At 29.2% G+C, this 23,475-nt stretch overlaps 2 protein-coding genes and 1 non-coding gene across 3 annotated transcripts; 2 read left to right on the top strand and 1 right to left on the bottom strand.

Annotated features, from left to right (window-relative positions):
* Positions 1-725: 725 nt before the first annotated feature.
* Positions 726-1,265, top strand: LOC136088085 (zinc finger MYM-type protein 5-like). The gene has a single exon (XM_065811742.1). The coding sequence runs from the start codon at positions 726-728 to the stop codon at positions 1,263-1,265; it is 540 nt and encodes a 179-aa protein (XP_065667814.1).
* A 168-nt stretch (positions 1,266-1,433) lies between these two features.
* Positions 1,434-4,945, top strand: LOC136088084 (uncharacterized). The gene is made up of 4 exons (XM_065811741.1): positions 1,434-2,515; positions 2,563-2,800; positions 3,933-3,943; positions 4,423-4,945. The coding sequence occupies exons 1-4, from the start codon at positions 1,434-1,436 to the stop codon at positions 4,943-4,945; spliced, it is 1,854 nt and encodes a 617-aa protein (XP_065667813.1).
* A 10,234-nt stretch (positions 4,946-15,179) lies between these two features.
* On the bottom strand, positions 15,180-15,251 carry trnaw-cca (transfer RNA tryptophan (anticodon CCA)). The gene has a single exon. It is a non-coding gene; the product is annotated as a tRNA-Trp (tRNA).
* Positions 15,252-23,475: the final 8,224 nt, after the last annotated feature.

Raw genomic sequence — 23,475 nt, 5'->3', positions numbered from 1 at the left:
AACTTTTCTAAAATTAATATACTTTTCATTGATAGATCAATCATAAGGGTATTTTCCAATTTCAGAAATAGTTTTGTGGTAAATCATATTTTAGTAATAACTGTTTAAGTTTAACAGTAAACTCATTAAACATTGTATGAGTTTTAAGTTCAGTTGTGAATATTTTATTCCAGTGCCGGCCTTAGAGGGGGGGGGGGGGCGAGGCTGGGCGCCGCCCAAGGGCGCCAGGAAACTGGAGCGCCAAACGTTGTATGCAAACTTTAACAATATAATAAATAAAAAAAATAAGTCAACTTAAATTTTTTCGAATGTTTTTTTTTTTTATAAAAATAATTTCTTTAAATAATTTATTTATTGTATTATTACACTGTTAAAAATTCTTTATGCAAAATTAATAATTTGATTAAAAGTGTTTCAATCATAGCATATATTTTGTGACTTAAATTCATTTTTTTACTTGTATCTTTCTCGGCGCTAATTATTTTGCGTTCCATCTATTTAAAGTTTAAATTTTAAACATTATTTTCGGTAGGAGTTGCAAGCACGTTGTTTATTAATTTGTAGAAGAAATTTAAAATTGTATTTGTGATTCAAATTCAGTTTTTTCAAGTTTTCAAATTTTGCAGCAGGTAAGTATAAATAATGAAATTGTTTATGAATTATTAGCTTGCGAGTAATTTTTTATTTTAAAATTTTAGACAAATAGAAACTGTCAGCAGCAATCAATGGAGAGTACTCATAATAAAGAAAAAAATGTTTTTAAAACTCATTATAATAAGAAACCATCTGGTGCTCAATACAGAAAACGTAAAGTAGAAAAAGTTGATAATTTGAAGAAAAATTATAAAAAACTTGAAAACTATTTTACATCGGAAAATAGTGATAGTAATAAAACAAAGGAAAAAGAAAATGTTGCGCATGTACTTAGTGATACATCAACCAGCGATGAAGAAGACGGAATAGTATCAGTTGGAAATGTTCACTACGATGAAAAAGATATCGATAACGAAAATGATGATGGCCAAGATGGTGATGTAAATGATCGCACCAAAGAAACAGCAATCGATTACTCAGACTGTGGTTTGTGGCCAATTCATTGCAACATTCAATTTGTTTATATAATTAATATAGGTGCAATACAAGTGAATTTGGACACATATCCATGCGATAATAGAAGACGACATTTTTCAAATGCTTATTACAACCGAAAACTTTCAAATGGTGAGGTTATTTCACGACGTTGGCTTGTGTACTCAGTTTCTTAAGATGCGGTATTTTGTTTTTGCTTCAAACTTTTTGATTTCAACATGAATTTAAAGTTAAACGGAAATGGATTCAATAAATGGAAGAATTTAACAGAAGCATTAAAAATTCACTAAAATAGTAAGTCACACAGAAATGCTTATCAACTATGGATTGAGACAGAAATACGAATGAAAGCTGGTGAAACTATTGATAAACAAGAACAAAAACTAATCGAAAAGGAGAGTTTAAGGTGGCGAAGTGTTCTTGAACGATTGATGAACATTACTTTATACTTGGCAACAAATAATATGGCCTTCAGAGGTTCTTCTGATAAATTGTATGCAGTTAATAACGGCAAATTTTTAGGGTTGGTACAATTACTTGCTAAATTTGATCCTATCATGTTAAACCACGTCACGCTAGCTCTTAAAGGAGATATTTCTGATCATTACTGTGGAAAAACCATTCAAAATGAAATGATAGATATAATGGCATCAAAATTAACCAACATAATTATATCCAAAGCTCTAAAAAGTACATATTATTCTATTATTGCTGACTGCACTCCTGACGTATCTCACAAAGAACAGCTCTCGCTTGCGATTAGAATTGTAAATATATCAGAATATCCTATAAAAATAAATGAACACTTTCTTGTGTTTTTCAATGTTAACGACACGACAGGTCTTGGTTTAACAGAAATCATAATTGGAGCTTTAAAAGATTTTGGACTGAATATAAGCTTTTGTCGAGGGCAAGGTTACGATAACGGTGCAAATATGAAAGGTAAAAAAATAGGTCTACAAAAGCAAATATTAGATTTGAATCCTTTGGCTTTTTACCTTCCATGTGGAAGTCATTCTCTTAATTTGATTATTTGTGACGCAGCGCAGTCTTCACTAAATTCCATTAACGTTTTTGGCATAATACAAAGATTATTCACATTATTTTCTGCATCAACTTCAAGCTGGAATGTTTTACTTAGTCATACAACAAACTTCACTCTTAAACGATTATGCGACACTCGTTGGGAAGCCAAAATTGAGAGCCTTAAAGCCATCCGATACCAAATAAGCAGCGTACATGATGCTTTAATTACTATATATGAAACTGAAATCAAAACTCCCGATATTGCACACGAAGCGCAAACATTAGCAGAACAATTAAAAGACTATAGTTTTTTAGTTTCTTTAATTGCGTGGTACAATGTACTATTCCAAATAAACGTTGTTAGTAAAGCAATGCAAGCCAAAGACATGGATCTAGTACAGTGCGTTGAAATGTTGAAAAATGCATCACATTTTTGGAAAATTACAGAACGTTTGGCTTTAAACAAGCAACGGTTGATGCCAAAGAGTTAGCTGAAGATTTAAAAATCGATCCAATATTTAATCCGCTTAAAAGAGTGCGACGAATGAAACGTCATTATGATGAAAATGCTGCTGACAAACCAATTCAAAATCTCGAGAAGAAACTTGAAGTGACATTTTTTAACCCTTTATTAGATACATGTCTGTCGTCAATAAATGAAAGATTTGAACAACTTAATGAATATGTAAATATATGGAGTTTTTTATTTAATTTGGATAATTTGCCCATCAAGAATGAACTTTTAAAACTGTGTAAACAATTACAAGAAAAATTAACTGTAAATACAAAATGAGAAATTGATGGTGCTTTGCTATGCGACGAACTAATAAGTGTGCAGTTTTTATTAAAGATAAATTAAGCAATGTTGAAAATGAAATAAATACAAAAAAGATGACACCACTTTTTGTACTGAATTTTATTAAAAACATTGTCTACAAGAGTTATATTCAAATACATGGATTGTTCTGTGCATTCTTTTTACAATACCTGTTACTGTTGCTAGTGGAGAACGTAGTTTTTCTAAACTGAAGTTAATCAAAACATATTTAAGAAGTACCATGTTGCAAAATCGACTAAATTCTCTATCTATGTTATCAATCAAGCAAGAAATAGCTGAAAATTTAGATTTTTCTAGTTTGATAAAAGATTTTGCGGACAAAAAAGCTAGAAAAGTTACATTTTAAAATTTAATAACTCTTGTTTATATAGTTAGAGGATTTATTATATGTTTAATAAAAACATTTGTTATTTTAAAAGCAGTGTTGCGTTGTCTATTTATTTAGTCACTCATTTCTATAAACCCATATCATGAAAAGTCTAAGTTTATAATTTTAATAAAAAATTAATTAAATAAGAAACTTGATGCACAATATGGATCTCTTTGCATTAAACTATATATTCCCTTTAGCACTCTTGTTCATCATTTTTTTCAGCATTGGTCTCGTTGTTAATGGTAACAACCCACCCATATATAGCTAGGGGTGCGTTCACAAGTTTTGCCCAACCTGTCAAAAAAGCTAAGGCCGGCGGTGTTTTATTCCATGCCTTTGGTCTGTTAATTGATATTGAAAATTCAGTTGCCGTAAAATAATTTTTGGGTTGTATATAGGTATTATTTGAATATCTAGTTAAGTATTTATTCTGATTAGTTTTGAATAAGGGATTAAAAGTTGGAATAATACTTTAATTAATTTTAGATCAAAATTAGAAAATGATAAACATTTATTTGGTAGATATTTAGTATATTTAACTTCGTAAATAAAGATCGGGAGGCTTTCATTGGATATAATTCTGATTGAATGTTTTTGCATATTCAGGTGGTAGTACAGTAATTAAAATCGAAAAATTCATATTTTCAAAAATTTAATTTTTGGCTAGTATAATTATTCTAAATTCCATTTTTTTCTTGGTTAACAAAAAAAACCCATGATACCCACTTCTAGTATTTGCTTTAAATTATTCGATATCAATTTTCATCCATAGTAACGCTTTGTTTATTTCGTTACTACGCGTTTTTACAATAAAAGTTATTCCACAAAAAGCAATAAACCCATCTCACTTTCAACTGTACAAAAGGAATATTGTTATTCATTACTGCTTCTTGTTTATTGACTCGATTTATGCGTATACATTGCGCATAAATCAATTTTAATACTATTTTGCTCTTGACAAGCTTGCTTTTTTCTATATACTGCAGTCAATTTTTGTAATATCTTATTCAAATAAAGGTGTTATGGGTGGATCAAAGAGAAAAGAAGCGTCAAAAAGACTATATCAAAATAAAAAATAAAAGTTTCATGGAAACAGATATAAAAAAAATTGCAATTTTAATGAAACTACTGCTATACCTTCAGTTGATCAAGTTCAGTTGTCAATTGACCACATTCCATGTTCATCATCCTTTAAGAAGTTGTTTAACAAAGAGATTATACAGGATCCTCAAAATATAAGTGAAGATTTTAACTTTATTATAAATTTTATTTTACTGAAAAATGCAATAATGCTTCTCAAATGTCCAGAATGTGAAGAGTTAGTTAACTTGCAGTTTGATTCTTCAAAAAAATATGGCTTAAGTATTAGACTTAAAATTTGTTGCAATGGTTGTGAATGGGAAACTGCTTTTTTTTCGTCTACTACTATTGAAAAAAAGAACTGTAATGCAAAACAAAATTATCCAGTTAAAAATAAATGTGTTAGGCGTAAACCGTTTGACATAAACACTCGTGTAATAGTTGCATTTCGTGAAATGGGTAAAGGACTGTCAGCTATAGAAAACTTTTGTGGAATTATGAATATGCAACCGCCAATAAATAAATTTGAGAAGCATTAACAGTTATAATAATACATTGCATATACTGTTGGATGTGTATCAAAGTTTAGTTGATAAAAGCATGAAAAATGCAGCCGATGAATTACGACCTATCAGTGAAACATCTAAAGATATTACATGTGGGTTTGATGGATCATGGCAGAAATGTGGATATACATCGAACAATGGAGTAGTAACAGCTGTTGCTGTAGAAAATGGTAAATGTATTAACTTTGAAATTGGATGGAGGTAGCAGGTAAATGTATTGACTTTGGTGATAGAGGTAGCAGCTCCTATGTTAGTGTTGTTGCTGTTAAGCCTTATGGAGATATTATAGAAATTAAAAAAGCTGAGTACATTGGGCATATTCAAAAACGTGTTGGTACTTGCTTAAGAAATTTAAAAAAAAATAGTAAAGAAATTTTATGTGATGGCAAAAAGTTAGGAGGAGCTGGTCGCTTAACAAAAAATGTGATAAATACATTGCAAAACTATTATGGCAAGGCAATAAGGCAGAACATTGGAAATTTATATGGAATGAAAAAGAGTGTCGCAGCTGTACTTTTTCACTGTTCTGAAAATTGTGATGGTGAAACACGCCATCAGTATTGTTTGCGCACCAAAGATTTGTGGTGCAAATTCCAGGCTGACAAACTGACCGGAAAAGTGACATATAAAGAAAATATTTGCATTCCTGCTTCTGTGTGTGATGCTATCAAACCAATATTTATAGACCTTGGTTCCGATAAACTTCTTGAAAAATGTTTACACGGTAAAACGCAGAATCCCAATGAGTCGTTAAATCAATTGATATGGAAGCGATGTCCAAAAGATATATTTATTGAAAGAACTGCTCTAAGTATTCAAGTGTGTTAAATTTTAATCATCATTAAAATTTAACACAGCATCAGCTGTGTTAAATTTTAATGATGGTCAACAATTTTTAAACAAGTTGTTTAATGAACTTGGAATGATATTTGGTATAATTGCGCAAAATTACGAATTGCATAAGGGCACTAAACGAATATCTAAAGCAGAAAAGCGATGTACCCCTAAAGTAAAATCTAGAAGAAAAAAATTAAGAGCAATACGAAAAGGTTTTTGTGATCAAAATGAAACATTGGAAGGTGTGACGTATAAAAGTGGAGAATTTTGAACTGACGTTTTTTACTTTTTTTTTTAAATTGCGTTTTTCTCAAAGTCATGTTTTTTGGGCTGGCGACAGAAATATTTTCAAAACTAATAATCAAAATTACTTGAAATTTGACATACCTATTTACTATATTAGTATCTACAATATACACAAGAATAATCTTGAGTGCTTTTTTGGTTTGGTAATTTTCAAAGATTTTGTGCCATCATTTATCCCCAAAATTACCTTAATTCACATAAATGCAAATATTTTGTTATTTTTTAGACCTAATTTAAATCTTTTAGTCCGCGACACAATGCCACGTGTAATATATCACCTGCTAAAATTTCAAATAAAAAAATATATCGGTTGCTGAAAAATCTCTGTCACCCTCTACCCCATTGTTTGGCCTTTAGCAATTAATAAGTTAAAAATTATTTTTTATTAATTTTTTAGTATTATTTTTTTAGCTATTTAATGGTGTATTAAACATTGTAGAAAAAAAAAAAATATGTAAAAGTTGAATATATATATTTTTTCTCTCATTACTGTACTACCACCTTAAAGAGTTTTTTAAATTTATTTTTATTGTTAGTACACCATGCAATGTTAGCGTAATTAAGATAGGAATAAAGGAAAAATATAAGAGTTTTAAACAACTTAAATTTAAAAAAGGTTGAATAAAAAGTATTTTTAGGGGGGCACAAGACCCTTAAACATCAGATGGTTCCTCATATTATAAAAAAAAGAAATTTTTTTCTTAAGTATATCATGTTGGGAAATAAATGAAGCAAAGTTAAATTAAAATTTTATAAAAAAAACATAAAAAAAAAAAAAATTATAATCAAAATGTTTTGTAAAAATCCATATTTTTCATTTTTAGTTAAAAAATATCATTTTCTATACAGTAAAATCTAAAATATAAATCTTTTATAAAATGATAATTTGTTTTGAAACTTTTATATAATTTCGCTTTTTTAAGACCCATCATGATACAATTTAAAAAAATCTTTTTTTAATATAATATTAGAGACCATCTGACCCAGTGGGCACAGGACCTAAACAAGACGTCTTTTGAACGTTCAAAAGACGTCCAAAACGTTCAATAGACGTTTAAAAGACGTCTTTTTTACGTCCTGTGCCCACCGGGGATGTGCAACCCCTAAAAATACTTTTTATTCAAAAAACTTTTATATCTAGTATTATTTTATTATATAGAACACATTTAGCGACTTAGAGCTGACACTTTCAAAGAACTTTATTTAAGAGCCAACCATGTGTATATATATATATATATATATATATATATATATATATATATATATATATATATATATATATATATATATATATATATATATATATATACACGCATGGTTACATATGGTTATATATATACATATGAATTTTCAGAAAAAGAAGAAAAAAACGAACAATAATGAAAAATAAGATTGCACTCCGCTGCGGGTCAAGCTATTTGTCAGTCGATGTATGTACTGAAGCCCAAGGCAACAGGCTATTTCAGTATGACATCAGACTGCTCACTTAAACCAGCAGTATAGGATATATACACATACATTCAAAATATTCTTTTATTGGGTTTTTCCATATCAAATTTTTAAATGACTAAATTTTTTAAATGGTATTATGTCTTACCGTGCAAAAATTTTTATCAAAAGTGCACCACTACAAAGACCTTTCATCAGAAAATTTGGGAACAACAACATCAGAAACAACTTTATTGATTTCATTCTCTATAGGTTTTTGCTTCTGTAACTTTATTTAGTATTGGCAATAGTTTAGCTAAAAAGCCAGCAATTATTTATTGCATGATGTAAAATTGCAACAGTAGCGTTCATTCTATACTTGCTTCCACTATGTTTTTTTTTTTTTTTGATATAATTTACATATTCTCTCTACAGATTTCAATACAGATTTTGTATCACCATTCCCAATAAAGTGTGGCAATGAATAAGAACTATCTTCAGTCTTTTTGAACAAAACATCCAACCATTTTTTTAAGAAACAAAAAAAACCACTGTTTATAAAAAAATTACATCCAGTGGTTATAGTTGGAAAATCACTTTTAGGAAAGGAAACATTCAATTTTTTTCTAGAAGTTTGATATCTTTGTACTCAATCATTGTTTACTTTTATTGATGAACTGTTGATATTAAAGTTATTGGTGACAATTGCTTTTCCGTTTCTTGATTAATTTTGTAATATCTGTTTTCAGAACTCATTTGAAGTAAAGATAGGATGGTGGCTCTTGTGAAGGCAGGGTGGCTTTATACATCAAGAAAACTGCTTGGGAGGTAAAAAATTAGTAAATTGAGTTGACGTTTGCGTTGAATTTGTTTTGGTAAAGTGAATATTTTTTTTGGATCGATATACTAACCCTATGATATAAACAATATCATGCTTCAAAAGTAGTACAACAATGTACTAACCCCATGATCTTAACAATATCATGCTTTATCACTCGCCGAATCGAAGACGGCACTGTTGAAAATTACGTCTTCCAAGACACTAGCAAACAATTAGCGGTTGTATCTTAATATTAACATTAATGTATTTGTAATGATGCGGTCTTCGTGAAGGTATTGGAAAATTTTGAATAATTCACCACAGCACTAAACGAGATTGGGTGCGTAACGATGCTAGTTTACGAAGATTTTAATTTTGCTCACACTAAATACGTAGATGTAGGCGCAGGTAGTGGAGTAGCCATTGTAGGTCATGTTTCTCAAAACTGAAAGACTAAAAAGATATATTTGAAGATATATTGAACAAATATTTATCAAATTTTATAAAATATTTTTGTATTTATATATGTATTTGTGAATAAAATTATAAAGAAATGCAAAAAATATAGGATTTTACTCCTTTTTTAACTTATATGTAATTATTAGACACTGAATAGTCGGTATCGAGTAAAAAAAAAAATGTAAACATGGTTTTGACAAACAGACACAAATGACGTTTGTCAAATGTAAACAACTTTTTCAAATATTAATTCAGAATTTTTTTGCCAAACTTTTCCAACAAGACAATGTTTTCTCTGATTAAGATGATTTGTTCTACTTTTGCTGGGTGTAAGTTGTGTCTGGATGATCGGACGACATTTCCACCTGAGCTAAAAACTCTCTCTGATTTAGTTGAACTTGCTGGAATAGCTAAAATTTATCTAGCTAATGAAGAGAGTTCTGGCAATATATTTGAATGCACTTTCCACCAATCAGGAATTGGAAAGTCTTTTTTGGCATCAGGGAGATATTCATGCTGGCACATTTCGCTCAAATAAGGATTCAGTTCAGATGTTGGCTCTTGTGTTTCAAGTCTGACGTTTAACTTGCGCTTCAGTTTTGAATTAGGGGACAAATCTGCTGAAAGGACTCTGGCAACAGGTTGGCAGTCAACATTATCTTTAACCTGTGAGGCTAACCATTCTTTTGTTGTTTGAAATTTTTTGAAGAGCTTCAATTGAAGTCCCTTTAAAGCAGGATTTAGGTAGTTTGCTGCAGCACTCAATAAGTTTCCAGTGTGACAAAGAGGAAATCTTTTCTCAATGCAGCTTTTCAAGTTTTTTGCATTCAAGACACTGTAGCCATTTTTTCCATCCGTCTCAATAAATTGATCAATTTTGTCATGGATTAAATAAAGAGAATCGGCGACAGTGTTAATTGTTGGAATAGACTCAGCCAACCACGTTTCTGTAGCTTCTTTAAGTGGTGCTAAAATTTCTACTGCTCCATCGATTGATTTCCACTGTGATGCACTGATGGTCTTTGAAGAAAAAATATCGTTATTTGCATATAAGCTGATAATTGCACTCTTTAGATGTAGGACAGAAGCCATGCAATCCAGTTCACTCTTCCATCTTGTGTCAACAGATTGGCGTAACTGTCTAAAATTTATTCCTTGAGCGTCTGATTCTGATTCAAGCAACTCAGCTGCAACTGTTGACTGGTGAGTTAAAGAAGCCAAATCTTTGCATGTTTGCAACGCATCATCCATTTCAGCAGTCATTCCAAATGAGTTTCGAACTGCACATTGCAAAATATGATTGTTGCACAAGTATTGGTCAAGGCGCTTTGACAATTTGACTGCAAGTTTCATGTTTCTTGCCTGGTCGTTCACGCAGTACATTGGCAAATCAGCAGTCAAATTTAGTTCTTCTAAGAAAGAATCCAGCTTTCCTTCAATTAAGATACCTGTGTGTCTGCCTGGGAACTGTTGGACATGGGGTGTCCAGTGATGTAGTCTCCTATTTTCGTCAACAGCATGAAAAGTCCAAGAGATGTAGCTGTCCTGAGCTCTAGAAGTCCAAAGGTCAGAAGTAAATGCAGCACTTTTTAGATTTGGCGTAATCTCCGTTGTTATGCTCTTCATTCCAGCATGAACTTCTCTTGACCGAATTGAAAGCTTTCTTGAATATGTTGTTCTGTGATGAAGGCTCAGTTTAGGGTTTGTAATGTCAAACAGTTTCTTAAAACCTCTTCCTTCGACTGCTGAAAAGGATGCCAGATCAGTGCAAAAGTAATCCAGCATTGCAGAGTCAAACAGTTTTTGAATGGAATTGTCTTTGTCATATATGGACTTTGTTTCAAGCATTTCGATCATGGTTCGTTGTTTCTTCTTAGGAGGAGGAAGAAGAGAGTCGTCAGTTTTTTCAGATTACTCAACGTAATCTTGGCTGTGTTTTTTTTCGAGGTGACGATGAAGTCCGCTTGTGTTTCCATCTTTTGTTTTCAAAGACTTTTTGCACGCCTTGCATTCAGCACCAGGTTCGAAACGAGCTCTGGACATATTTTCGCGTCACGGTAAGGAAGGAGGCGTGAACTTCCTGGTTAAATGCATTTCCGCGGTGCTCTGTGACAAGACCGTTAAGACTTCTTGGGGCACCTAAAAAAAAAAAAAAAAAGCACCGTCACTTGTTTTTTGAAAATATCTCCAGATTTTATTTTTTCTTGGTGACATTTTTGATCGTTGAAATGAGGCAAGAATTTTTCTTTTCAATATGAACAATATGTGTCAAGTTGAATTCCACTGGTAAACTAATGAAATTAAGTCGAAAGTGCACCATTTTATACAAAAAGTTTTTGTATTTAAAATCTAATTAAAAATATTTAAAATCTAATTAAAATTTTTTAATTAGATTTTAAAAAAAATCTGATTAAAAAATATAATTAAAAATCGCATTAAAAATCACGGCGTCAAAATATTAATTAATTAAAAAAACAAATTTTAAGCATTTTGTAAATTATAATAATTTTTTATTTGGAAAATAATATAATATTTAAGTCTCGTTCTACTTCTCGCGAGAGTTTTCTATTTCTCGTTTCTCGCGAGAAGTCCCATTTCTCACGAGAAACGAAAACGAGACGAGATCTCGCTCATGGTTAATAAAATTTAAAAACAATTCACAAAAAGCATAGCGCATAATTAAAGACGTCACATAAGTAAAAAAAATAAATAAATTGTAATAGTCTTCCGAAAAAACTCATTATATGGCTGCAAAACTATTAATGAATCTTTAATTGCTAAATCGTTTAATCATGTAATTGTAAACTCAGGCGCAAGTTTAGCATTAAAAATTAAAATTAGTAAATCTAATTTTAAATCATACCTAATCGCTAAGAATGCCATAATGTAAAACAATAAATTGAAATTGAAAAGAATTATTTAATACTGCCTCTTTTTTCAAATTAAACAAGGGTTTAGGTGTTGACGATGTTTGCAGTAACGTAATAATAAAATTAATTTTGTATTTAAAATCTCCGCTCATGCATACTTTTAAGGTTCTAGGAAAAAAAAATCCCTCAAAAAATCCCCTGAGATAAAATTCCCCCGCAAAAAATTGAATTTGTAAAAAAATATTGTTTTAAATTGATAGATTGCCTGCCCAAACCAAAACCCTCAGTCAATGTAGCGGCACTTCTTGCATGTTCTACCTATTTGTAAGTCGATTTATGAAAAATGAAGGATTAAGGTTCTGTTTGTATTATAATACGTATGTATAAATAATTATATTATAAGCAACTATTATACATCGTTATATATCGATATGTCGTTTATTTTATGCGCTGTAAAAAAAAATCCAGGGAGATTTTTACCGGGGGTATTTTTTCTCAAAAAGATTTTTTCCTGCTACCAACTTTTAATGTCTCTAGAACAAGGAATCTTTCCTGATAAACAAACTTGTAAGAGTGGTACCAATCTTAAAATCTGAAGATGTCACAAGCGCCCAAATTACGGACCAATCTCAATACTACCATGCTTTTCAAAACTATTTGAATACATTATGTATCACAAACTATCTACCTGTCAAGAAAATAACAATATTCTTTATAATAAACACTCTGAATTTAAAAAGATTTACTCCACTGATGAAGCAAATATTCATCTTATTAAAAATATTTTTCAGGCATTCGATAAAAATGAATACACGCTAGGTGTATTTATTGATCTTAGCAGACAGATTGGCCAATTGACAGATTGGCTGCTTGTCCTAAGCAATCGAAAAGAGAAGACTTTTTGTTAAGACAGGAGTATAAAGTTGAGTCACTAGCAAAAAGAGCTACTTTAGATGTAAGGTTCTCGGAAAGAACATTAATGTAGATAAGAAACAAAACAGGACCAAGGATAGAACCTTGAGATGTTACTGGAAATAAAGAAGAGTGTTGGCCTTCGAGGATGACTTTACTAAAGCGGTTAGCATGAAACGAACTGATAATCTTAAAAACTTTCCCAGATACACCATATGAAACAAACTTATGGAGAAAACCTGCATGCCAAACTTTGTCAAAAGCTTTAGATATGCCAAGAGCAATAGCCCTTCATTTAATGCACGATAAAATCTTTCAGTCACAGCAGAAAGCAAATCAAGTCAAGATATGACTTTAGCAACGGAAGCTGGAGTGATTTGAATGTCTAACTATAGGTTAACCTGTTTAATTGGAATGGAAGAAAGAGTATGGCAATAAGATTTGAGAGTCGAATTAGAAAAAAAGTTCTTTATAAATAGTTCTGCCTTATCCTTGGGAGAGGTAATAAGATCATCCCATGAAAAAGAGATAGAATGTTAGACCTACCCTTGTTAACGACGCTTTTGAAGATTTCCCAAAAATCTCAAAAGTCTAACTTCTAAGATAAGATACGAGATTTAGTGAACTGATAATAATGGAGCTTAGCATCTGACAACACCTTTTTACATCAATTTCTTGCAATAATAAATAGTCGTTTGTTCACAAGAAAGTTGTTCTTTAAGAGATTTTGTTCTCAAGAGAAAAAAATTTTGAAAACAACATCTTATTCTTTTGAAAAAGATGAACAGATTACGATTAGAAAGCTGCGCAAGTGAAAACCATGGAGAAAAATGAGGCTTGACTTAGAAACGACGAGCAGAAATAAAAGCTTCCATTCTTGCCTGAATCCAGGTTATTCTTAATATATTATTGTATGAAACCACATTATAATGCCAAAACAATGTCGTATATGACCAAAAATGTCGTTTATGACCAACATTAAATTTTCTTGTCGGGCTCTTACAAACAGCGTGAATTTACGCTTCTCTTTCGAAGGAGCCCCACGATACTGAACTATCTAATTAGTATGTACAATAAGAACTAGTAAATCAAAAAAAAATTCTTTTTTCAAATCCATGCTTTATGCAAGCAGAATTCTATTGGGCCTAGAAATTCTTTTTTTGTTATCTTTTGTAGAAGGAAAAATTACTGTTTTTTTTTTTTTAAATTTAAAAATTACTGTTTTTACTAAATTTTTCTTTTTTAACTTAATAACTTAAGACTTATTAACTTAATAACTTAAAACAATAGGTTTTTAACTTAATAACTTAAGACTTATTACTTAATAACTTAAAACGATAGGTTTTGAATCGCTGCGCTTTAATGTCTTCGAAACTGCAAATAATTTGCAAATTAATGATTTTTGTGACGTAGTACGCAATTCATATCAAATAAATAAAATATATGGGGAAATACAAATTAAATTTTTGTTAACTTAATTAACTTTTTTTGGTCAAATTTTTCCATTTCCTTGTATTGTCATCGAAAATGATTAAGTGTGCAAAATTTGAGCAAAATTGGTTGAGAAAAAAGCTTTCAAAAATTGATTTCAAGTTTTGTGGCACACAAACATATGTATATATATATATATATATATATATATATATATATATATATATATATATATATATATATATATATATATATATATATATATATATATATGTATACATATATATATATATATATATATATATATATATATATATATATATATATATATATATATATATATATATATGTATATATATATATATATATATATATATATATATATATATATATATATATATATGTATACATATATATATATATATATATATATATATATATATATATATATATATATATATATATATATATATGTATGTATATATATATATATATGTATGTATACATATATATATGTATATATATATATATATATATATATATATATATATATATATATATATATATATATATATATATATATATATATATATATATATATATATATATATATATATATATATATATATATATATATATATATATATATATAGAAAGTAACCTTATATAAAGCATGGAAAAAATATAGATATGTTTAGTAACGAAAATCTCGTAAAAGAAAAATACGAAGGCAAATTTATATCTTTTAAAAAGAAGATATAAAAAAGCGGGGCGGCCACCCGGTAAGCGGGGGGCTTGGGTGGCCGCCCCGCTTACCAGGCTCGTGACACGGGCCTGAATAAGTGCTTATTTTTTAGTAGACGATAATTCGTCTGACTTTTTTTCCCGTGAACTTCGGGAAGTCTTCTCAAAGTTCACGGGAAAAAAAGTCAGATGAAACATCGTCTAACTTTTTAGTTGTTTTTATTGGTTACTCTTTTTCATGCAAATGTTAACCCTTCAAAAAAAAAATTTCTGTTTAAAAAAAATATATATATAAACCTTTTTTCTTCATTAAAAAACTCTCATAACTATTTCATTTCATCCTATCTTACTCAATCAGATAAAAATTAAATAGAAGAGAAAATATGCAAAATCAGATGTTTGACCCCGACGTGAATTGAACACGCAACCTTCTGATCTGGAGTCAGACGCGCTACCATTGCGCCACGGAGCCATATATGCATCGAAGAATATTTACTTATTATTTATTATTTATTTTAAAAATTCAAATTTATTGATAACAGTTTTTTATTATTGCAATTAAGAATTCCGAATTAAGAAATATAATGAAAAGAATTAAAAATTTTAAGGAAAATTTTTTTGGTTTTATATAATAAGAAAATTAGAAATAAAAAATAAGAAGTTTTTAAAGAACCAAAATTTTCAAATCTTTGCTAATAAAATGAAAATGACAGCAAACATTTGAAAAGAACGTTTTTAATAGGTCATTTAAACGTATTAGACGTTTTTTATACGCTTAAAAGACGTCCTTTTAAGACCGAATGTTTGCTGGGATACAATATTTTAAAGACCAGCAATTAAATACAGTTCTAGAAGTAGTCATTCATGCTTTGATTAATTAAAATTATTTCTTTTAGTTTTGGGTTAAAAATATTTATGCTTGCAACCGTTTTGATGTCGTTTCTGATTGCTATACTCCATAGTTGGGGGCCTCTGGCGGTGATAGAAAACTTAGTGGCTTCAAAGTGAGTTTTAGCTCGAATATAATTATTGTTTGCATGTCTTGTAAGATATTTGTGCTGTATTTTTTTGAATAGCGTTCAAAAAATATTTGGTGTCGTATCGTTATTGATTTTATACATACAAATTTAACGATGATAGGGGAAGGTTGAGTAAGATGAGCAGGTTCCTATAAACGTTCCATCTTAAACTTCACCAAATACTATAGTATTTGGTGAAGTTGCTTAAGATGATACGTTTTTAGACGCTGGGTATTCTTATGGCATTTTTTTGTTTGTTGAATAGTTTGTTTAGTTTTTTTTTTATTGGTATTGCATCAAGAAATGTTAGCATAAGTGAGATAACAATGAATAAAAGAGAAGTAGATATATCTTAAGCAAATTTGACTTAGGTAAGGTTTTACCTTATAAAGTATGCCAATACTTTTAGAAATTTTATTTGCGATTAATTTTATGTGATTTATTCAAGTGACATTTTCGTCAAGAAGAACACCTAGAAACTTCATTGAGTGTTCTCTTTTTATAAATTATCCTAATCTAGCCAAAAATTTTTAAAAAAGATCACTTCTTTCCCCCTACTTCTCAGCTTAATTTTTTTGAACTAACTTTTGAAAAATTCGAATGTGCCTTTAAAATGCTAAAACTAAACAAAACGATTGGTCCGGATGATATCAATCGAAACATTGTTATCAACTCATGTGATGTCCTAAAACACATACATTTAAAGATACTTTCTTGTTTGATCAAACAAGGCGTTTTCCCCAACCAACTAAAAATAGCAAAGATTATACCATTATATAAAGGAGGAGATTTAACTAATGTAAGCAATTATCGTCCCATATCCATTCTCTCCATATTTTCAAAAGTTTTAGAAAGAATTGTTTATAACAGAATCTATAGTCATTTAACTAAAAATAATCTAATTTACAACAACAATATAGGTTCAAAAAAAATAACTCTACTGAACATATAATTATTCAGTTTACAAGAAGTATAACTAAATCCTTTGAGAATTCTCTATTCACTTTGGGAGTTTTCATAGATTTAGCAAAAGCTTTTGATACAATTGATTATGAGATTCTTGTTAACAAATTAAAATACTATGGAATAACTGGCAGTGCTTTAAAGTAGTTTAAATATCGAAGTAGTCGCAAGCAATTTGTCAATGTTGATTCTAAACGGGAAAATAAATTTCCCGTTTAGAATCAACGTAGATGTAAAATGTGGAGTTCCTTAAGGGTCAATACTGGGACCACTGCTTTTCCTTATTTACATAAACGAACTTTATAAAGCCTCAAACTTAATGACAATCATATTTGCAGATGACACTAACCTATTTTTATCCCATAAGAACATTATATCTCTATTTGCAAGCATGAACAACAAAGTTCTAGTTTTTTTTAAGTTTTACAAATTTCTTAGGTATTTATATCGATGAAAATCTTTCTTGGAAAAAACACATCGAAAATTTGTGCGGTAAAATATCAAAGAATATTGGAATATTAAGCAAAGCAAGAAGCATTCTAAATAAGCATACTTTATTCAACTGTATCATTCATTTATTCATTGTTACTTAAACTATGCGAATATTGCATTGAGTATGTTACACGCCTTATTAATTTTAAGAATCGTTTTACTCGTGCCAAGCCCCTCCTAATTGATGTAAAAGTTTTTAAAATATATGAGCTGAATATGTTCAATGTTCTTTGTTTTATATTTAAGTGTAAAAACAGTTCATCATCTGAACCTTTTCATAACTTATTTTCATTAAAAGAAAAAAACAAATATATCTTACTGAATAATAAAACTATTTATCAAACTGTTTACCATACAAAATTTGGAAAATCGTGCATTTCGTTTCGTGGAGCTTTTTTATGGAATAAAATAATTTTTAAAAGTTTTGATATTCTCGAAAATTATAGTTACCACTCCTTCAAACAAAAACTGAAAAATATTGTATTTTCAATAGATGAAATATCTTCGTACTTTTCAATTTTCAGTTTTAAGATATTTCAATTTTAAGATTTTACAACGACATTATTACTTTTTCTTTGAAAAATATATTTATGCAGTGATATAGTTGTAAACAAGAACGAAAAAGAAAAAAAAATTGATTTCCAACGCTAATATTTGGGAGCTTTATAGGAATTTCGTCTCTTTGATAAAGGCGATGAAAAAACAAATACTTAGTTTTGGTTAAGTTATTGGATAATTGTTGGTTAAGTTATTGGATAACTTATTTGCATTAAACCATTCAATTACTTTTATAAATTTTTTGTTGACTGCTTTAAATAGAATTTTTATATTACTATGGTAATAAAATAAACTGGTATCGTTTTTAAACCAAATTATATTTGCATTCTTAACCCCGTAGTTAACTAGTTTTTAAAATAAAATATGGTGGTCAACTGTGTCAAAGGCTTTGCTAAGGTCTTTAAAAATGCCTAATGTATACTCTTTTTTATGAAAGGCTCGAAAAATATCATGAACAAGTTTAAGAAAAGCATGATCAGTTAAATGACATTTTTTGAACCAAAATTGTTTATTACATAAAATATTGTTTGTTTTTAGAAAAGAGAATAGTATAGAGAACAGAATAATTATACGTTATTCGTTCCAGTATTTTAGAGAAGCAAGAAAGAATGGAGATAGGTCCATAATTAGAAACATTAGAAAAATCACCCGATTTAAAAACCGGTATAACTCTTTCAGTTTTATAATTTTCTAAAAATATTCCTTGTTTTGAAGCAAGATTAAAAATATGCAAATGTGACATTTTATCCCAACAAAATAGTTTGCGATGTATGTTCTTTCATCGTTCAATCGACGACTTAAAATACAATAACTTTTTATTTGCTTTTTGCAAAATGTAAAACCATAGCTTAGCAACAATATCAAAAACATTTTTTTGAGATTTTTATATTTAGAGATAATTTGATTCAAAAATTAAGGTAATTTTATAGCCCAAATATTTTTGAAAGAATATAGTGTTTTTTTGATTTCACAACTACATCAATCATAGCATCATCTCACCCCAACAGCCTGCATAATTATAAATGATCAGCGTTGATCACACAAAAGGAATTGCCTCCCACTAAAAAGTTAACTTTTAAGAAAACTATTTTTTTCTTTTAGCAATAGCCAATTTTCAAAACTTAACTTGGAAATTTAATGAGGGTCAGGTAATATCATCACTTTTTGCTATGTCTAATAACATCTGATCTACAACATCTGTAAATATACTAAGGTATAATAATATCTGTTTGACAAAATCTGAAATTTCAACTGATGTTTAATCTGTGTAAAAAGTGTATGATTACTACAGATGTCGTTACATCTATTCAATTATCTAAATATAATAACATCTGTGCAACTACATCTGGAGATTTTACAGATGTAGTTACATCTTTTCAATTAAATTAAAAATAACTGCATCTGTACAACTACATCTGTAAATTGTAAGATGTAATTACATCTTTTATTTATATTAAAAATAGCCACAGGATTTTATGAAATTAATAAATTATATACGTCATTTTAACCAGATGTAATTACATATATGGTTTTTTTCAGATGTAGTCACATCTGGAGAAAAATGTTAAAAACAAATGCATTATTTTAACCAGATATAGTTACAAATAAGATTTTTTTCAGATGTAGTTACATCTGGAAGGAATTTTTCCAGATGTTATTAAACTTAGTGAAGAATTACCAGATGTATTTACATTTTCCTAAAGAAGTTGTTAGAGATCATTGATTTTCCAGATGATATTGGACAGATTTTGTTGGAGTAAAAAAAAATACAGATATTCTCGGACGAAAGTGCATAGATGATCTTAAACTACTCTACAGATGTTGTTGGACAGATATCGTCAACTTTTACCAGAAAACAGACGAAAATACAATTTTTCAATTAATTCATTTTTTTGTAAAACCTCTATTGTATTAGTGGAACCTGTTGAACCTTAGCACTATGTGTACCTAGGCCACTAGGTTCGTTTCAAATATTCGCGCGATATTAACTTTTACTGTCTATGGTATTAGGTATATCACTACCGACTATTTAATGTGAAGTTAGCCACATGCTGCCACTAATCCGGTGTTTGCTGTTATAGACGTTAAAACTTTTTTTCGCGAAAAATTAAGTATTTCTAATTTATTTTGATGTCTGATAGTTTTAAACGTTTAATAATAGTCAATTACTTTTTATATGCGATAAGTTTTTTTATTTAACAAGTGTCCAAACAATAAAAAACCTCAAAACTATTTAATCAATCATTTTGTTAAAGTTGGAGTAGCGTTGTACCTCAGTCACTGTCGATCAGTTGTTCCTTGATCAGTCCCAATTGGCATGCGTTGTCCGGGGGACGCCTTCGGACATCATATGGACGTCTGGACGTCTGTGAGTAGTCCTACGGATGTCCCTCGTACAACACGTGCCCATTAGGGTGGCCAAGGTACAACCTGGATGTTGTACTTTGAGCTACTAGAAGATTTTGTTAAACTATTTTACACGTATCTATATATTATAATCCTGGATGATTTATTATTTGTTTTATTATTTTTCACCTAAAAACTGGAAATGGCCTGAAAAAGAGGACTTGAATCTGTACCCGATAAGTGGCATTATAGAAAAAATTAAAACCCCACCAAAAGCTAACAAGAACAGAGAAATTTATCAAATTCCAGAGATACAGAAGTACTGAGATTTCTACTAAATGCATAAGGCTGAATAATATATCTCATATTGATAGTATTCTTTCAAAAACTAGTCCAGATCACTGATTAAAAAATTAAGAGAGAAATGATCATTTATAAACTTAATTATTTAAATATTTAAATTTCTATGTTTTGTAAGATAGAATTGTTTCGATATATATATATATATATATATATATATATATATATATATATATATATATATATATATATATATATATATATATATATATATATATATATATAATGTGATATGTTTAAATCTACCTAGGCCTATGTACCTACTAATTTTTAAGTTTGTGATGTGACAATAATTAAAATATAATTAAAAGTTTGTTGCTTTTGTTTAAATATTTTGTTTAAAAAGCAAAAATAAGATTGAATATTATTTTGATTTTGTTCAGAATTTCTAAGGTGTTTTGTTAAATAATGTAATAGACCAAATAAAACGATTTTGGTTAAGAAAAGTTAATAATTTACTTAAATTACCTCCAAATTCTCAATCTGTCCTAAATACAGCGTAGTACTGGCCCAGGTACATAGGGTATGTTGTACCTTGGCCTTAATTACTATTTTTTTAACTTTAAAATCTATATACTAAGTATAAAACCAACATTTATGATATTTTGGTGGTGAGTACCCAAATAATTAACCTTTCTAATGATTCTTAATGCGGTTTTTAAAAACGTTAAATTGCAAAAAACGTCAGTCATACACACACCAAAAAAAAATCGTTAACTTTGTGGTTTGAAAGTTGCATAACTATTCAAATAATAATAATATAGCGATAAGTTGATATTTTTCAAACGCTATTATTTAGCTCTAACAATTTAAAACTTGTTTTGTTTTCATTTTACATTTTAAAAACAACCTTGAAGTGTCTAATTAAGATACATTAAAACATAGTGAAGAAAAGAAAAAAACAAAACAAAACAAAACAACATTTGTTTATTATGTTAATAATATTAATTTGAAGATTATAGGACGAGGCTAGTTAAGCAATTTTTATTAAATCAATAAGATTTTTTGATTATTAATTTTTTGAAGTGTCAACAAGAAGTTACATAACTTTTTCAATATCAGAAAGATAACTTAATCTGCTAAACTGGTTTAAAAAAGCAATTAAATTCCCTAGCAATTAAAGGGTGGACGTGTATTTCAGGCACCCCCATTTAGTAAGTCCGTAAAAAAGTCTTATACGAAACAAATATTGTTGAAAACCATACAATAACTAAACCTAATCCTGATTCTTAAGTTTTGGCTTAGGGTTTGGATAGGGTATAGCTTTCAATAAAATAAACTTTGTTATTAGATCCAGGGTTCAAATATAGTTTTCAATAAATGTTTTGTTTAAAAAATGACTTGTTTTTTAAGGACTAAAGAGGATGCCTAAAATACACGTCCACCAAGTAAAGCAGCTGTGCAGGGAAATTTATGCAAAAAATGACTGCTATTCAGGGTCGACAACACCGGGTGGGTCAGAGGACTTTTTTTATTTTCGGAATTTTTCTGCCCCTCCATTTCGAAATCTGTGTCGTTAGCCTTGTCTTTCAAAATTTTAAAAAAATTGTAAAAAAAATGTCTACGAAGGATTGTTAATTTTTCACATTTTTAATAGAGCTTTTCACTAAACACTCCTCATGCTAGTTAAAATGAAAACAAGCCCACGTTTTTAAAAATGGCGGTAATTAAATTAAAATGAAATAACAACAACAAAAGGAAGCTTTTTATTTTTCTTTGATATTCATTTATGTTAATAATAAAAACTTTAAAAAATCTAGAACTTCTAGTTCTAGATTTTTTTATTTTTTCATTGTTTCTTTTACTTTCTGATAGTATCAACTTACCTATTTATCATTTTGGCTAAAGCTTTATTAAAGCAGAACAGTATACCATTAAAATCTATACAATCCTTACAATATATTGCATCGTAGGAGGTATCTTTTAATACAACCTGCTGCTCGCATTAATCACAGCCTGTTGCTCGCAAGTCAAGTTTGATGTTAAAATTTCGATGTTAAAATGCGGCTCTCCAGTTCCATGCACAAATACTTTTATAATATTGAAAATAAGATGTTAGTAGCTCTTTAAAAAATGAAAAAATTTTATAAATTGTAAACTTTGGCTTTTCAGTCTTAAAATGTTGTCAAAAATTCAAAAGTTGCGATTTCTAAGCCATAGTAAGAATTTCGGAAAACATCGAGGAATACTCTCCTCCATCAAAGTTTTAATGTTTCTCTTTGTTCTTTTAAATTCCATAACTGTAAGTAGGCACTTCACACGATTTTACTTTTATCATTATCTCTGGCTGTAAATAATATCAAATAACACGAATAGTAAAGACGTTTTGAGAATGAGTTTGCTTTTTAAATTGTCATAACTGTTTCCCAAGTTATGACAATTTTTGTTGGGCTAAATAACGCTTATTTTGCGTCAAGATTTGTTGAGTTTTCCTTAAGGATTTATGGCACAAAATTATGATATTAGATTTATTTTTTAAATGCTATCAGTGAGAAAGAGTTTCATTGAAGTGCTAAATTATCTTTATTGTTTTCTTTTTTTACTAAAGAATCAAAGCATTCAATTCTAAAAATTTTTATTCTCATATTAGGGGCATGTAGGTAAGGATCCCACTGCTCGTTTGCCCCATTTAGTGTAATTGAGTCAAAAGCTATAAAAGCTTTGTTAAAACCGTAAAAATTAACTTAATTAAAGAAAAAGAGCTTTTTCAAACTGTCAGAGTGAACAAATTCATTTACATTTATAAATATCAAGAAAATATGTAAAAATCTTAGGGCTTGTTTCCCCCATTCAGGGCAATTGGGCCAAGAACAATCAAAGGTCTGTAAAAACAATAAAAATTAATTTTAGTTAAAAAAAGAAAGCTTTTTAAATCGTCAGAATGAAAAAATTTATTTTTATTTTTAAATATTAGGAAAATATGTAAAAATACACAGGGCCCGTTTTCCCATTTTGGGG

This window comes from Hydra vulgaris, chromosome 12 (assembly GCF_038396675.1).
Source record: "Hydra vulgaris chromosome 12, alternate assembly HydraT2T_AEP".
NCBI lineage: Eukaryota > Metazoa > Cnidaria > Hydrozoa > Anthoathecata > Hydridae > Hydra > Hydra vulgaris.
This window is presented reverse-complemented; position numbering and strand designations above follow the sequence as displayed.